Genomic DNA, 16,647 nt, shown 5'->3' with positions numbered 1-16,647 from the left:
CAGCTAAGTCGTCACACGGGCCGTATTGCAATGTTTAGTATCGTCGTCATGGAGCCAGCGGTGTTGATGTATTGCATGCCAGGGGCAGGCAGATTATACCGAGTACACCAACTCGGAGGTTGAAAGATACACGGGCTGCGAGGTAGCAGCTGAAGAAAAGAACCAACCCAGATCGCATAATGAAAGAGCCGGCCCGTTTGAATAAAAGCTTGTGACATATGATTGTGCGCCGTTGGCTTTGGTGTGAGTGAAAGTGACTCTAAAAGAAAGAAGAAAAAAACTCCTCAACGCCGAACCATGCTATGCGCCCTAGACATTCCCTCACGTCTGAATCTCTCTCTCTCTCTCTCATCCTTCCTCATGCCCTGTTCCTGCATCGTCCCCATTACTTCAGAATGGCAATCAGGAGGATGAGGATGATGATGAGTACGATGATGGCCATCATCTGCTTGCTCTCGCCCGCGTCGCGGGCAACCTTGCCAAGCTGCCTGCGCGCGCGGTCAAGGCGCCCCTGGTGCCGGTCCACGACCTCGTCAACCTCGTCGAGCATGGCGACGTGGGAGTCGAGCTCGTCGCCAATCTGCATGCTCAACTCCCGCTGGCGGCCGATGGACTCGCCCAGCCGGTCCAGGTGGTCGTCCTGGTCGCGCATGATCTGCGAGTGGTAGACGTGCAGCTGCTGGTTGTCGAGTCCCTCGGCCTCGTCGCGGTATCCCGCGGTGTCGACGGGGTCGTCGCGGTACCGGCCCTCGCCGAAGAGCGCCTCGGCCGCGGGATCCTCGCCGGCCGCGGCGGGGGAGTCGGTGAAGCGGACCGTCTTGTTGTTGGAGGCGGACCCGGGCAGGCCGCGGAGGGAGCCCTTGAGGGGCTTCGTGGACTGGGCGGCGGCGAAGTCGGGGGAGAGGTCAGGGTTGTTTGGTGAGGTCGTGGTCGCCGAGGTGGAGGGGTTCGAGAATCCGTGGAATTGGGAGGTCAGGTCCGAGAACTGCTTCTGGAGACCGGGGAGCGAGTCGGTGATGTTCAGGGCGGCGCTGTTGAGATCCCAAGTTAGTTGGTTTCTGGGGTTTGGGTGGTGATAACGGCTTGGTGGATTATTATGCAAGGGCGGTGGGCTTGGGAAGAGGGGATGTCCGGCATCGTCGTCGCATGGCGGCGCCCTGCTTTGGGAATTCGGGGAGAAGATTGCGGGAGCGGGCTCACCTCTCATCGCCGGCGCCGCGGAGGCGCTCAGCCTCGGAGCCTAGCGATTCCAACCCATCTTTGAACTGGTCGAGCGAGCGGGAGATGTGGCCGTCTTGGGTGTCGGCGTCGAGGTTCAGTGACTGGGCGCGCTGGCGCTCGAGAAGGGAGAGCTTGATGTGGTCGGCAAGGAGGTAGAGCTGGTTCAAGTTGGACATGGTGGAGGGCGGGAAGACCAGTACCCTTTCGAGGTTGCGAAGTGAAGCGTCTAGAGGCTTTCAAGGCCAATTTCAAGTATCACAGGGGGAAAAAAATGTCGACGGACGAAGGGCACTCGACGTGTGGATGACGATTTGCGAACTTGTACCTGGGTGGTCCGGAAAGGTTGAAGATTCGGGGGTATAGAGGTGTGTTCATGCGCCGACGGGGGGTGAGACAAGCGCTGAGAGGCCATGTGGAGGGCGTGTGGTGGATTAGGTTCTCGGCCCAGGCAGCGGCAGCGGTTCCTTTTGCAGGGATTGGAGCGACTGGAGCGCTGGGGCAGCAGTGCTCCCGGCTTTTCGGGGTCGTTAAATGGACGCCTGGAGCTGCTCTCCGCGTGGGCCTGTAGAACCCGATCTGACATGCCCTGCCTAGCCCGTTAGATTTCCCCGTTTCGATGATCCAGGCAGAGTCGTCGCCAGAGCATGCGCGGACTCAGCCTGGAACCATCCAATGCAACGCGGATGATGATGCTGACGAAGCCAACGTTAACATCGAGAGACCGAGGAGTTGCAAGGTTTCTCGGCCCGTAATGACCCCGGCGCAGCTCAAGAGCTCGAGGAGGTTGGGATGGGCGGACCGAGTCCCCAATATGCAGGGAACGGATCTTACCTGAATGCCATTCTTATTGTTGGAGGCCATAGCACGGCGCGCAAGACGTCCGAGCTGGTGAATACTTGGTAGTTGGTGGAAAGGAGCTGTGGGCCGAGGGCCATGCCGGGTTTGCTGGGGATAAACCTGCACCGCATTGGTGGTATCGAGTCGTCGATTCGATCATGGGAAACAGGCCAACGATACCTGTGCCTTTTTTATATTCACAGATGCTATTCATTATTTGTAATATATCGCGGGTAGCGGTAAGAGAAACGCCTAGAGTGGTATGCCATCAACAGTAATGAAACGGAGTCTGTGGAGGGTTTGGGTTCATAGGCCAATAATTCAGCCCCGCCTTCGTCAACAAATGGGATACGACCCATTCAGTTGCATCCAACGGTCTATTAGTCTAGTTGGTTAGGACGTCGGATTCTGATTCACAACCAGATCCTTCCGGATGCCCAGGTTCGAATCCTGGATGGACCTATCTTTTGCTACTCTCATCCACCGATTATTCATTTCCTTTTCCCTCCCCCGTAACTTTTTTCTCCTTTGACCACCGGCTATGATAAAAGAGTGTGGCAGTAAGATTATTCATGGCCAGAGTATTTATTGCCCTAATATGCGTATCTTGGTGTTCGTTCATATAGTTCATATTTGCATGGCCTGCTAAGACAACAAACCAAACGTGGAAGTAAGTCTTGCTACATCACAGCGCGCAACTACGATGATCGGTCATCTGAGGTAGTATACGGTATCATTCTGTCTATGACTGCTACTCTTTACCAAGACAACTTTTCGCTCTTCGAGGGCGTTAGCGAATGACGTCCCCCTCTTTATCAATACCACTAAGGCCCTCCAGAATGTCGCTTCCGCCCAGCACGCCAACACCGCTAACTGTTGCCTTTGGCTCGGCTTGCCACACCTCGTGAAAATGGATAGATTCGTTGCTTGTCGCTGCCACAATCGTCCCTTCTCGCGCTGTCCGACTTCTCTCGTGCACGTCGGATGGACCCCTAGGATATGCAACGGCGGAGAGGATCCTGTGCCCACCCTCCCAAGCAATGGCGCCAACTTGCTGGCAGGAGGGCCAGCTGAACACGGCGATACGATATGGGTGTTCGGGCTGTGCATATCCGAAAGTCGCCGCAATCTCGCGCCGCGTCTTGGACCAAATTAGCGACGTGACCTGTGCCGATACGGAGATTGTGGCCAAAAGCGCGCCTGTCCTGGCGTGGAAGAAGTTGATGAATTTGTCACTCGATCCGCCCCCTGTTGCAACAAGATTGTCCTGCCAGGGGCAGAATGCAATTGCTTTGATGGCAGCCCCATGCCTCTAGCAGTGTCTCTCTGGCCCAGCTTTGAAAGTTGAAATGTCGTCCTCCTCCGATAATCTGAACGTACGCCTCCTGAATCCATCTGCATCCTCTCCTATTGATTCCTTCATCAGGCAAGTGCTGTGCCGGAACGCCTGCAAGCCTCCTCCTGGCCCAAGACATGATTTTGAAAGCATTCCTGATTCTGAGGAGCTCGAGCCGTCCCTTGAAACCGCACCTCTGAGGATGGTACCAGAAGAGGAAGCGTATTCTGTGCGTCGTCGTCTCCTCATCATTCGTTCTATCTCAAAGTAGCAGGCCGTATTGTCATTGCTCCCCGAAATGAAGTCCCGACCGTTGGGAGACCAGACTAATGCGCAGATCTGCTGAGAATGGACGTTGATGCTGGCTACTGGTGTCATAGTACCAGTCCAGTTGTCTCTGGCTAACTCTGCCCGATCGGGCCATTCAACTACATAGTAGAGAATGTTGCCCTCCGCGTCTCCAACGAGAAGGTCTTCCGTCGGTACAAGTACACTTTGGTTTACAGGGTTCTGGGAATGTCTCATCGTCAGTGTTGGACGCCAACTAACACAGTCGACCGAGGATGTCTGCTTGATGCGATGCCGTACGACATGCTCGTTGTCAAGGAACGATAGCAGGCCGAGATAACCGTTCTTTCGACCAAAAGCGAGAACCGCCTTGCCACCTTGAGCAGAAGAGAAAGACACTGTAGTCACCCACGAATGTTGAGGGGTTGGCGATTCATCAAGAACACAAGTGTTTGCTCCCTCCGACCACCTATACAGTGTATTGCCCAGTCCGACAGCTAAGGCATGGCAGGTCGGAGAGTATGCCAATACCGAGGAGTAGTAATCATCTCGGAGACCCGGCGCATCGAGGACCTTGTATGGAGCCGCGGGTAGATTCCGTTCCATTGGTCGTGGAACTGCTAGTGCGGCCAACATGGTCAGCTGGGTGACTTCTGCTTCTTGAGAAACAAATCTGACCTCGGCTTTTTTCAGGTCCCACCCATTCTGTTCCGCTCCAAGTTGTATTCATTGCGGGAAGTAGGCGTCGATTCTGTTGCTTCAACGGGTGTGTATGCGGAAGCAGAGACTGTCTGAAGCCCAGCATTCTTGATGTCTGGTCGATTCCTAACGCCTTAGCAAGCCTGGCCTGGTGTTGCTGAAGATCCGCCTGCTGCTTGGGACAAGCACCAAAAAATCTGGCGGCAATCAGTGGAACATTGGTACCACTGCGTAAATACTGTCCCCGACCATCATCGACAGCGGCACCGTTTGAGGACGCTGTTCCGCCGATCGTCCAGACTGTGCCGTAACTTGCTAATCTGAGTTGCTCGCGGCTTGGCGTCACTACTGAGATAACCGAGGCACCTGTAAATGTCAGGAAAGAGCCTGCAAATGTGACTGGAACCCTTACGCCCAATGCTAGTACTAGATATCGAGCGAATGTCAGACGCCGTAGGAATGTTGGCTTCCGGTAGTGTCTGGAACGGGTCTGGCCGGGCGCTGTTATGCCTCAGCAACCTTTCCGCTCGTGTCAGTAAATGGACATCTTTCGTGACCCGAATCTTCTCGGAGCTGGCGATCGAGTGATCTCGCTGAGGTATAAAGCGATCTGCGTGCCTTGTAGTCCCAATAACACGCTGTGCTTGTCTAGTTGGGGTAACGGGAGACGAGCCGAGGCGATTAGGGGTCAAAGAGCCTGGGCTTGCTCTTTTTTTTGCTGGCGAAACGATGTTGTTATTTTCGTCATCGATGGAGAGGTTGGTGGCCACAGCACCCGAGCCGTCCAAGGAGAGGTGGTAATCTGAAGGGCTCAGGGGTTGCCAATGTGATCGAGGCGACACGTTCTCTTTAACCCGTGGAAGATCATCTGAGGAATTGCAGGAATGATACCCCGAGTCCCGTGAACTAGACAAAGGGTGATCGAGTTTTGCTGCCAACCGACCTCTGCGATACCGAGGCATGGTCTGGATTCAGATGTGACGAGGCGTTTGCTAAGCAAAACTTGGTAGTACCTTGGATTATAAGCATAGAGTATGTTTCTTAGTCGATTTGGGGGGTGATATTATGCCAATGAAGAGCCTGAACAAGCCGTGGAACGAAGGAGACCGGGAGCCGGGTGACACAATGTCAGATATCTGACGATAAATAAGGCCAACAGTGGTCCTGAGAAGACGGCACCGAAGATAACGCCACGCGCGTCGACGGATAGTTGATAAACGAAGTAGTGATACCGTCGAGTCGGCGAAGCGGCTTAGGGGGGAGAAGAGTTCTAGGAGCGGATATGGAGAGGAGACAAGAGGATGGCCAGGAGCAAGAGGAAAGAGAAGGGAGACTGGCGGCCGCTTGGCACATGCCTTCTCTTCGTATGTTCATCTTGCCGATTGTAGTGTAAGTCTTGCAGCAATATGTAAGGAAAGACCTGCCTTTGAAGCCTTAAACTGTTGAAGCAAGTGTGGCCGCCGAAGGCCAACTGGTTGCAGAAGGTGTAAAGGGAGGAGTGTTGGGAACCCGTGACGACGCAGAGCTTGCATGATATCCGGAACAGTTACTCTGGGCAATCGCCCCATGCTCTGCGTAGATAGTCAATCACGCCACTGGGAGATGGGAGAGTTTACAGAAACCCCAAAGAAACCACAAAGCTGCTGCTTCCAACGCCCTTTCTGGTCGATGTTCGGTGGATCAACGTCTCTCCTGAACTGAGGAGCAGTGTTGGGGCCAATCCTGGATGGGTTGCCAAGTTAGTGCTTTATAGATTGTAGAGCTGCCGAGTTATTGCAATCCTCCCAACTGCTCGTAGACACCAGGGTGTCAAGGAGCAGGAAGTTTATCCAACCAACTCTTCACCCGAGTTGATGCTGAACACCCAAAGGAAAGAAACGCGACTCGGCGCGAGAAGACGCGGGCCGGGCTGCTCTTCGCCGGGAGCTCGGGCCAATGGCTAAATGACGTGCCTAAACGAGACACCGTTATGGGGAGCTGTCTCACCCTGAGTGGTGGGGAATCCCTGTCTTTCGCAATCTGTTCCGCATCAGCTTCATCTCGCCCAGAGCTTCCAGTGCCTTCACCCGGCCCATCCTCCGGGCTCTTGCATCTCTCCGTCTCCCTGATCGACCTTTCAGGTTCTCGTCTCTCCCAAGTTGGCCGGCTCTCTTCTAGAGCCCCCTCAAATCTCCATGGAAAGCGTATGTATCTCAGCTTCAACTTCACGTCTCCCACCACCTCCCTTGTGTGCGCTCATCAATCCACCTCCAACAATACCCCAAACTCCGCACCTCCCAAGAAATCGAGAAACCAAGCTCACGAAAGCCCCGCCGACGAAATAGCACGGCGTAGCCCGCACAGCCCGGAAGCCACGCACCGAAGCCCAGCTGCAGTCCGATCTTGCCAAGATCGCGACACTACGCGCCCTCGAGGACTCCCTCCTCCGCGCAAGCCCCGACCCATCCGACCCGGAGACCTTCGCCCTCACCACCAAGCTCCTACGCCTGAACCCCGAGCACTACACGGCATGGAACGTCCGCAGGCGCTGCCTAACCTGTGGATCATTGTCAAGACCCTCGCCTGGGCCATTGCCATCGGCGCCGTCCGCGAGTTCTTCAGCAGCATGCATTCAGCCACCGTCCTCCGCCGCTTCGTCGCTCTCTTCCTCGACCGCGACCCATCCCAACCCCGCGTCCCAAGCGATCCCAGAGAGTGGGAAGAGTGGTACAACAGCTGATCCGAAGCCTGAATCTGCGGGCGAAACGCATGACACCACATCACCAGAGGAAACAACAAAGGGCCCCTCAGTCGAGGATATAGTTGGAACTCTTAAGAACGAGTTGATGTTCACGATCCCTCTCCTCCTCGAGTTTCCTAAAAGTTATTGGATCTGGAAGTATCGGTCCTGGCTTCTGCAACAAGCCATCGATCTCCTGCCGAAACCCATGGCCCGTCGCGTATGGGAAGAGGAGCTTGGCCTGGTATCCAAAATGTTGACCAAGGACCGCCGCAACTTTCACGCTTGGGGCTATCGTCGCAAGGTGGTCGCCACACTAGAAAGCCCGGAACTTAACGGGACGAGCCTTGTCGAGTCCGAATTTGCATACACTACCAAGATGATTAACGTGGATTTGTCCAACTTCTCGGCATGGCACAACCGCTCCAACTTGATACCCCGCCTGCTGGATGAGCGCAGCGCCGATGACAAGGCGCGACAGAAGTTCTTGGAAGAAGGTAGTAGATTACGAGACATTCAAGGATCGCAATGCAAGACTAATGTGGGACTAGAACTCAACCTCGTCCGCGAAGCCTTAAATGTTGGGCCTGAGGATCAGTCACTCTGGTTCTACCACCATTTCCTCATCCAGAATTTGACAGAGACAGACGGCCGGCGCAAGATAGCGCCGAATCTCTCGCAAGAGGAAAAGGCAGCATACGTGAAGCGCGAAATTGATGATGTCAAGGACCTGTTGGAAGACTACGACGATATTATGTGGATCTATAAGGCGCTGTTGGACTACACCAGGGCCCTGCCAAAAGCCGAGGGGCGCGCGCTCAGCGAGGAAGAGGCGCAAGACCTCCAGACGTGGATGGCCAAGGTGCGGCAGCTGGACCCCATGCGCAATGGGCGCTGGAATGACCTTGAGAAAGAGTGCGGTCTGGTTTAATTGCATACAAGAATCACAACGACACAGTTGCATCATGGGGCCGAGCGAGCGGGACAATGACGGACCAAATACCATTATGAATTACAGCGAACGAAGTAGATGTATATACGTGTACACATGTGCTTTTGTAAAGAAACCCTTTCTATATACCAGAGTCATGAGATCGTAGACCGCTCAGGCGCTGCACTTACCCTTGACGAGGCTGGCGTTCTCCCCCACCAGCCCGTCAAAGTATGCCAACAGCGTCTCAACGGGAATCATGTCCATAAGACCCAATGCCGGGTTGGACGACTTGAACACCTGGCCGCTCCAGAGAACACGCACGTACCAGCCGCTCTCCGCGGCGCTCGCACTCGGCGCAGGCGTGGCCGTAGCGGTGGCCGTAGCGGTGGCAGTTGCGGTGGCGGGGGCATATATGCAGGAGCACGCCGAGGACACAGCAGCCACATCGCCGTTGCAATTCGCCGCCCACGTTGGCAGGGGCTCGGTCCACGACGCGGTGGCCGTCAGGCTCGGGCAGAAAGCAGACGCCGAAGCAGACTCGCGGATCATCTGACGCAGGCAGTTGTTCCGGCTACAGCCCGGCGCGACGACGGTGGGCGCCGGCGCGGGGGGGTTCTCCCCGTCCGCCTTCTTCTTGTACAGCTCGAACACGACCTCGGAGCCCATACCGGGCCAGACCATGTGGTCGAGCTGCAGGATGGACAGCAGGCGCGAGACGGAGCCGTCGTGCGCGACGTTGTGGAAGTAAATCGTCTCGCTCTCGCCGCTAACGGCGGCGCGCAGGTGCGTGGCGAGCTCGGCGACCCAGACGCCCCATGTCGCGACGCTGGCGGCGAGAGAGTCTGGCGCGTCACGGTAGATTTGGGAGTATTCCCAGTTGCCCAGGCGGTAGACCGCATCGGCGAGGTCCTGGGTGACGCAGGTGGTGCTGTTAACACCGCCGACGAGCTTGCAGGGGAAGGGCTTGTCGTGGCACTGCCGCGCAGAGAGGTTATCGTAGTAGTGATCCAACGAAACGTGGAATCCCGAGTCATCGGCGGGGACGCCCGAGATGTCGTCGAGGGTCGCGTAGAGCGGGCCCGCGGCGGCGAGGTGCTGCGCCCAGGCTGCGTTGGAGGCGGACTTGATACGGTTGAAGAGGGCGGAGCCCGAGGGGCAGGAGTATTGCGGCTCGAGGGAGTCGACGCCGGCGGCTTGGATGTTGAGCGGCAGGGAGTCCGTGGTCGCCCACATGCCGTTGACGACCATGCCGGCGACCTGGCTGGTGATTTGGTTGTTGGTGACGCGGTACTTAACCTTGCGGTGCCATTCGGCGGAGTTTACGGCATCGCGGGAAGGGAGAAAGCCGAGTACATCGTGGTAGACGCCGTAAAGGTCTGCGCCGTGGAGCCAAGAGTCGTCGAGGCCCTGGGCGGTGATCTGGGGGAACTGGCAGCTGCCAATCCAGCCCGCGGGCACGAAGGGGTTGACGGGCGAGATGTAGACTTTCCAGTACGTCTTTGCCGGCTTATTACGACTGGCGAAGGGCTCGCCGTAGTAGAAGAGTCCTTGCTCATCGCAGTTCCATTGGTAGGGCTCCACGGGGAAGGCGTTTGACGCGTAGGGTGTACGCTTGTGGTGGCGGTGAACCTGGGAGTGTGAGCGATGGATGGTTCGTTAGGGTATCATGGAGTATGACCTACCAGTTCCACATATTTGAGCTCGTACTCGTCCGATGGCTTGACATACTCTGTCTTGCGCACATGGGGCATGTTGCACCAGTTGTACTGTCCATACTTCTCATCGGGGGTCTCTGAGGTATCATAGATGAAGCCCCAGACACCCTTGCCATTGATGACGGCGGTGAGGTTGTTAACCTCAGTCCGAGCAGGCGCGTGCCAGCTCAGATCGACACCGCCGGCAGCGTTGGCAACACCGCCGCCGCCGCTGCTGCTGCTGCCGACAGCGGCGAGGGCGGCCAACAGAGAGGCACCTTTGGGCGCCATGATTTGCGGGAGGGCGAGTTGGACAAAAACAAGGAAGCTAGCAACTATGAGGAACGACTTCACCCAGGCAGCCGGCGACCCTAGAGGCCTTCTCGGGAAGAAGGTTGAGGAAGCCATCCATACTTATGGTCCGCTTCTTTTGCTAGAACAGCGCAGTCTATCACTCCAGTTGGAGCTATGCCAGGCTTTTTTTCCCCTTCTGTGGCTGGACAACCCACGTGGCTCCGCGCCGCAGGGAGACGCAATGAGAAAGGAATGAAGCTACGATGCAGCTCCAGGGGTCGTAAGCGTGTTTTCCAGCGGGGTCAAAATGCAATGGCCGCGGTTCCGCTGTCGTATCGAACCTCGCCTGAAGGTTGGTGATGGGGGCGAGATAAGGTGGGAGGTGAAGATGTTGAGCCTTCAGTGGAGGACGCGCGCCACGTGCGGGAGGGAATGCGCCGACTGGTCGGGGCGTCAGGGGATGGACATGGGCCAGGGGTAGTGAGCTGATCCCGGTGATCCACTGTGACCGTTATGGCGGCGCCTAGACTGAACCTAATCTCCATTGAGGTGGAATGTGATCCCGCGAACAATCGACCAGCTCGTGTTTGAAGAATTCAGAAACGAAGCTGTTTTAATTACCTGCCGGCTCCATTCCATTCCTTTGACGAGCGTCCGTGCCGTCATTCTGGTCCAGCATCAGACATACCTAGCCCTCGTAGACAGTAGGATGCTGCGAGCATACACGTTGGAGCTATTTCCATCCACGAATACATGGGAGCCAAAAGAAAGCCAGAAGATGTACGCATGGTATTCCACAAAGAATGTAACCAGATAATTGCGAAAATGTAGATACTTAGTGACGGTTAAAAGACGAATAGTGTTGATGCCAGTGAGCCAGCAATTGAGTTGACGAATGTGAATGGTAGTCCCCGGAGTCACTACAATACTACATCTCATATGTTCCAGACCGATGCAGTCTTTTTTTTTTTCTTTCTCTTTTATTTATACCTACTTTGGCGGCTTTTGAGTTGACATCCTAAAATGTATACTTTCCAAGGCGAACGAGGACAAGGAGATATACAAACGCCAGCATACCTTACCCACCCAACCGGCCTCAAGCCCGCACTCCACCCGGATCCACCCTTCCGGGTCGGGAGGGCTCCGCCGGCCGAAAGAGGGAATATCTAATGCCAGCTAACAGACATGTAAGTACGTTAAAAAAAAATAGTATTAAAACATTCCATCCCAGTCTAAACATCGAACATTCAACAATTCGTCCGCTTAATTCACCATCATATCTACCACTGTCCTGAGTCAAGTTTTGTCTTCTTCAATTTCTCTCCGTATCCTCTATCTTACCAGCATCACCTAAATTGCCCACCGACCATGGTTCCGGACCCATTCCTCCGTCATTTCCGAAGCCAAAGTCTTTCCAGTGAAATCCGGAACCAGAGAGCCCCATGTCACTGATTCCTCCACGGGCTCCCAGCTCAGTTCATCAGCGCTCTGCATCGCATCCATCAAGCACTCCAGCTTTTCCTGCGGCAAAGTTACCACCACGGAATGGCGGCCACCCGAGTTACCGAGTAACTTGACCGCCTCTTTCCAGGTAACTTCGCTGTCTACCACAGGCAACTGCATGTCCCCGTGTAACCCACAGCCCAAATCCCATCGAATCTTGACCTCCGAGTAAGACTCAATGACTGCGCGCATATACCTGCCAGTCTTTCCAGTCCGGGGCACGCGTGACCATCCATGGCTACTCAAAAGAATCATTGCAGCGTGGCTGATCTCGCGCTGGAAGTCGTACATGCTGATTGGAGTGCCGTCTTCCTCAGTGATTCGCCACGGTATGGTGTTGTTTGTCCCACCGAGAAACTCGAAGTGCAGAAGCGTGCTTTTGTACAGCTTTCGGGCTTCAATCTCAGGCTCAGGTTTAGTGTCGAATTTGCGCCTTGTGTATTCATCCCGCAATCCGTTATAGATACGGTTGTTGCGTCTGTTCTCGGGCCGGTTCTGGCGCCGTGGCTCGTTGGGGCTCGTTGATCCCATGTCTGAACTCTCATAAGATGAAGTAGAAGATGCACAAATGTTGGAGTAGTAACTTGATACGTCCTGGGAGAATGCCCTTTGGCGCCGTCCCAGGCTTCTGAATATGTTTCTCCAGCACATGCTGATGCCTTCTTGGGTCTTGTTGCGATGCCCCTAGCGGTAAACAACGGGAAGGTCTAAGGCCAGTACTTATAGATAACCTGCCCTGAAAGTGTATCTTAGTGTTTAGTTAGAGGCTGTCTTCTGATGGTCATCAATGCTCAAAAATTTACTCACAAATTGTTCAACCGGCCTGGTTACAAAGGAAAAAAATTGAGAATCCAAGCACATGATGGTAGCTGTCACTTTAGAGAACAAAGACTAGAACCCCCCCCACCCCCATCACGGTATAAGAAGATATTCTTAAAGTACTGGTTTCAGGCCGTTTGGAGTCCCGCGTAGACTGACTACAAGGCTGGAAAGCTAGAGAAGCCTTCCAATGTCTCGAGTTGAGGCTCCACCAACAATGGAAATACCGAGATATATCAACTTGATCCATCAAGTAGCTGACTGGTCAAATTCAGATCACTTTCCAAAAACAACCGGCTTTTTGTCAAAAAAACAGTAATTTTTTGATAAGATGTTTATTATGAGTTTCTGGGTGATGATCATTGCATACGTGCCATGTGAGAAAAAGTCTTTCATAGTGATTGTACTCCAATTGCTTCCCGACCAGCGCGTCTTCTATAGCCGCCACCGCTTTACTTTGAATTAATACCGCTGAAGTATATATAAAATACAATGACTACCATGCATTATTTATCGGTTAAATATTGAGAGTAGTCTCATGTGCTGTCCAAACTTCCGGTTCTCACTGTCTCGCTAGAGATTGCTGGCTCACTGTGTCCTCTGAGCGCACAGTCTTCTAACTCTCTTCCCATTATAAAATAAGATTATGCCCAGGAGGCAGAAGGCTGCACTCACGGCAGCATATATTCCAAAGGTTTGGACGGCGCCGATGCTCGCGATGTACTCGGCCGTATGCTTGCTAAGCCCAAATCCCACCAGTCCGCGTGTTACAGGAAGCGCAACGAGAATAGCGCCCGCAAAGCTCGGATGGCTGTCAATTAAATATGCCGTGCCGACCGTGTTGACTCCCATCAGGACGATAAGGTATCCATCAACGACTGAGACAACTGCCATCCAGTGATACTTCTCCGGGCTCTCGAGGACATATCCATAGAGCACCGTCAGAACAAGCGCTGTCACCATGGGAAGAATCCACGCGATTAGTCGTTGCTCGGGTTCATGTACGCCGTGGTTGCGGCGGGCAGAACAGCGGATGACGTAGTCGCTCAACCAGCCGATGAGTGGCACGCAGAGGAGCGCGATGACAACCTGGCCGAGTTGGATAAGGGAGACTGACGTATTGTCCCAGTTATAAGGAGGTTTTACCAGCACCTCTGCATAAGTCATCTGAATGGAGATGTCGATGCCCTGGAAGAGTCCGTTGTTGATGGCAACCCATAGAACATGCGGGAACAGGAAAACTTGTCCGATTTGTTTCAGGCAGATCCAACACCGTGACCATGTCGGTTTGTGCGCAAAGATCTGTACATTAGATGTAAAGGTACGTTTCTGGAAGCGTTCCAAGTCGAAAACTGGCCTCTGGCTTAATGTTGTATACTTTGGTCCTGGAGAATGACTTCGGTCGATGGGATCCGGAGCGTTGACACGTGCTTCTGGGGAAATATTGCTCGTGTTACTTTGGCGGTTACCCATGAAAGCCTCAATTGGCCGGTCATATGCCGTCTCGGGAACAAACAGAAAGGTGAGTACCATGGCCAAGCCCGAAAGAGCGGCGAATAGCCAATACCAAGACCTCCACCCCAAGGCATCGGCCATGTATGAAGATGCGATCACCAAACTGGAGTTGAGAAGGACCTCGGCGGATGCGTAGATCTGAAAGACACGGGCGCGCTGGTGGAGGAAGTAAATATCCTGTATCGTTCCATGTCAGATAGCCTGGCCCTCTATGTTCAACCTGGAGTGTGCGAAGCTTTTACCTGCATGATGAGCAGAGCCAAGGCCTGGCACTGAGCTGCCGCAAACGCAGCGACCATACGCCCGCCCAGGTGCCAATAATAGTCACGGTTCGTTGCGCAGAGGACGGCGGCCAAGAAGAGCAGCACATTGGATGCCAGAATCACAGGACGTCGGCCCACAGCGACAGCAATGGGCATCGATACAATATTACCGATGCCAAGAAACAAATTCGGGAACGTAAAAAGGTTCGATATCTGATCTGGTGTAATGCCGTCACGCTGGTAGTCGGGCATGATGAACACTATCAGGGCGGATAGGGCGGTAACCAAACACAGGCCGGATATTGCGTCTGCGTGAGCCGCCTGTGAGCCAAGATTTGCGGTACAGGCTCGGAGTTATGGATGGCCGACGACTTACACAACACGATGACGCCCACGATGAGTTTCTTGTGCCATCCTGGAAGATTGAGAGGATCTGCAAGGCCAGTAAGTCATACTGGAAACAGCTTGATAGGTGGGTTGTAGTTTTTCTCCATTAATGAATGGATTTTATTCACATGTACCTCTTGGATCTGCGCTTGGAGTAGGGATGTGAACAACGTCGTCTCCCGTAGTTAGGGTGGCTGTGCCGTCAAAGAACCCAGGAAGTGTTTTCTCCTCGCTCGCTGCCGCAGTCACCTGGTGGTCCCCATTGCTATCTGGGCAATTCTTCTCAATATCCGGCACGGCCCAAGGTGGGACTAAAGCTTCTCCAAGAGATCCCATTCCGGCGTAGCCCTAAAGCGCGACGATTAGATTTGAAGTGGATGCTCTAGCTTCGTGAGGAGGTTCTCGGCGCCCAAAAATATCCCAGAATCGTCCCCAGTGTCTCATGGAGTCTATGAGCTGTTTGACGGCAAAGGCGCATAAATCACCCTTCAAGCTGCTGCGGCAGTGGTTGTGTGCCATATTTATTCTCTACTGCTCAAGTCTCCCTGCAACTGCCGTATTTCATTGCCCATGGGAGGCTTGCTTTCATTTGCTAGCAGAGCTCTGCCTTTGAGTAGGCAGACACCTTGTGTTCTGTAAGCATTGTGCAAGACAACCGGCCCTGTTGAAAGTCTATTACCAAGGTCTCGTTGCGGCCATACAACGCCGTCGTACAGCGGTGGAGGCGGTAGAATGCCATCGACCATCGCGGTTACATGATGTCTGGGGTATGGTTGCCATGCTGGGTGTGCCTTTGCGAAGTCAAAAAAGTGGTATTCGCCGACTTATGCAATGCCACTCTGAGACCAGTTTTCAAGCTCAAAATTAGAGTTCACCTCAACTACAACGCCGCGCGTGAACCTGATACGTCTCCCAACGCTGGGATCACCCGTGAAACAGACCAGCCCGACATTCTTGCAATGTGTTACGTTCCCTGCTGTTCTTCTCTTCCCTGATTCAAATCACGAAAGTGACGAACATTTTGTTGGTACAAGATAGAAAAGTTTATGGTCGCTGAGTCTCTCCTCTTCGAGATTTGCCCGAATCCCAGTTGATTTACCTTTCTACCCACCCATCGCCGATTGTCGAAGAAAGATCAGCAAACTCGCGCAATACGGACGACTATACGTTACAGTGAGACTCTCAAATGGCACCTTACGAGCTTGATGCTGGGAATGGCCCCCAGGTTCTTGACAGTGACCCTGTCAAGAGTTCGGATTGGCGCCCATCAACCGACAAGCATCCAGAGGAAGCTACCCGTTTCCTGGAGCCGGAGGACAACGAAGATCCAGAAGCTACTGCCGACCACCACATCACCTCAGAAATTTCTCAATTAGACGGGCGCGAACCTTTCGATCCAATACTATGGTCGTCTAAGAAGAAGTGGATGCACATTCTTGTGGTATCGGTCATAACTTGTATCACGTAAGTGCTACCATATGACGCAGACAGCGGCACATCTAGACTTTGCCGTTGCCGCCAAACTCCACGCTAACGGCTTATCTTTTCTGACGATAGCCCTTTGGCCTCTGCCGTATATACTCCCGCCTTGGACCAAGTGATCAGCGACTTCAAGATCGAGGACAACCCCACACTGGCGCACTTGACAGTCTCGGCATATGTTTTGGGATTCTCGGCAGGCCCATTGCTTCTTGCTCCGCTAAGTGAGACATTTGGGAAAAAACCAGTGTACCAAGCTTGTAATGTGCTTCTACTCCTGTGCAACTTGGGTTGCATGCTCGCGCCGTCGGCCGAGTGGTTGATATTCTTCCGTTTCCTGGCTGGATGTGCGGGTGCCAGCCCGATCACTCAAGGCTCTGGGACGGCAACGGACATTATGACGAAGGACAAGCGTGCTCGTGCTATGTCAGTGATGGCATTTGGCAGTGTCAGCAGCCCTGCGGCGGGCTCTGCTCTCGGGGGCGTGATTGCCCAGGCATGGGGATGGAGAAGTTGCTTCGGGTTCCTGGTTTTTATGGTAAGCACTTTACCCAATGCTGCCGCCCTTGAACATGATTGAACGTGTAACTCATCAGTGGACCGAGGAGACGTCAGAATGGGCCATGAAGCTATGTTCAAGGCTCGCCTATTCCATCTTA

General features: G+C 54.0%; 4 protein-coding genes across 4 annotated transcripts; 1 reads left to right on the top strand and 3 right to left on the bottom strand.

Moving 5' to 3' along the window:
• Window positions 1-385: 385 nt before the first annotated feature.
• On the bottom strand, window positions 386-1,397 carry EsH8_II_001115 (syntaxin; the record flags this gene model as incomplete). Its single annotated transcript, XM_083264413.1, has 2 exons — window positions 386-1,031; window positions 1,201-1,397. The coding sequence occupies 2 exons, from the start codon at window positions 1,395-1,397 to the stop codon at window positions 386-388; spliced, it is 843 nt and encodes a 280-aa protein (XP_083121735.1).
• A 5,158-nt stretch (window positions 1,398-6,555) lies between these two features.
• On the top strand, window positions 6,556-8,031 carry EsH8_II_001114 (Rab geranylgeranyltransferase BET4; the record flags this gene model as incomplete). Its single annotated transcript, XM_083264412.1, has 3 exons — window positions 6,556-6,564; window positions 6,706-7,597; window positions 7,652-8,031. 3 exons carry the CDS (start codon window positions 6,556-6,558, stop codon window positions 8,029-8,031), a joined length of 1,281 nt encoding a protein of 426 aa, XP_083121734.1.
• Window positions 8,032-8,205: 174 nt separating this feature from the next.
• EsH8_II_001113 (histidine phosphatase superfamily) lies at window positions 8,206-10,019 on the bottom strand (the record flags this gene model as incomplete). Its single annotated transcript, XM_083264411.1, has 2 exons — window positions 8,206-9,663; window positions 9,717-10,019. The coding sequence occupies 2 exons, from the start codon at window positions 10,017-10,019 to the stop codon at window positions 8,206-8,208; spliced, it is 1,761 nt and encodes a 586-aa protein (XP_083121733.1).
• A 1,353-nt stretch (window positions 10,020-11,372) lies between these two features.
• On the bottom strand, window positions 11,373-14,374 carry EsH8_II_001112 (uncharacterized protein; the record flags this gene model as incomplete). Its single annotated transcript, XM_083264410.1, has 3 exons — window positions 11,373-12,020; window positions 13,020-14,036; window positions 14,102-14,374. 3 exons carry the CDS (start codon window positions 14,372-14,374, stop codon window positions 11,373-11,375), a joined length of 1,938 nt encoding a protein of 645 aa, XP_083121732.1.
• Between the last annotated feature and the right edge of the window lie 2,273 nt (window positions 14,375-16,647).

Source organism: Colletotrichum jinshuiense, chromosome 2, assembly GCF_051148585.1.
Source record: "Colletotrichum jinshuiense chromosome 2, complete sequence".
Taxonomy (NCBI): domain Eukaryota; kingdom Fungi; phylum Ascomycota; class Sordariomycetes; order Glomerellales; family Glomerellaceae; genus Colletotrichum; species Colletotrichum jinshuiense.
The sequence above is the reverse complement of the archived record's forward strand: the minus strand, read 5'-3'. Positions and strand labels throughout refer to the sequence as shown.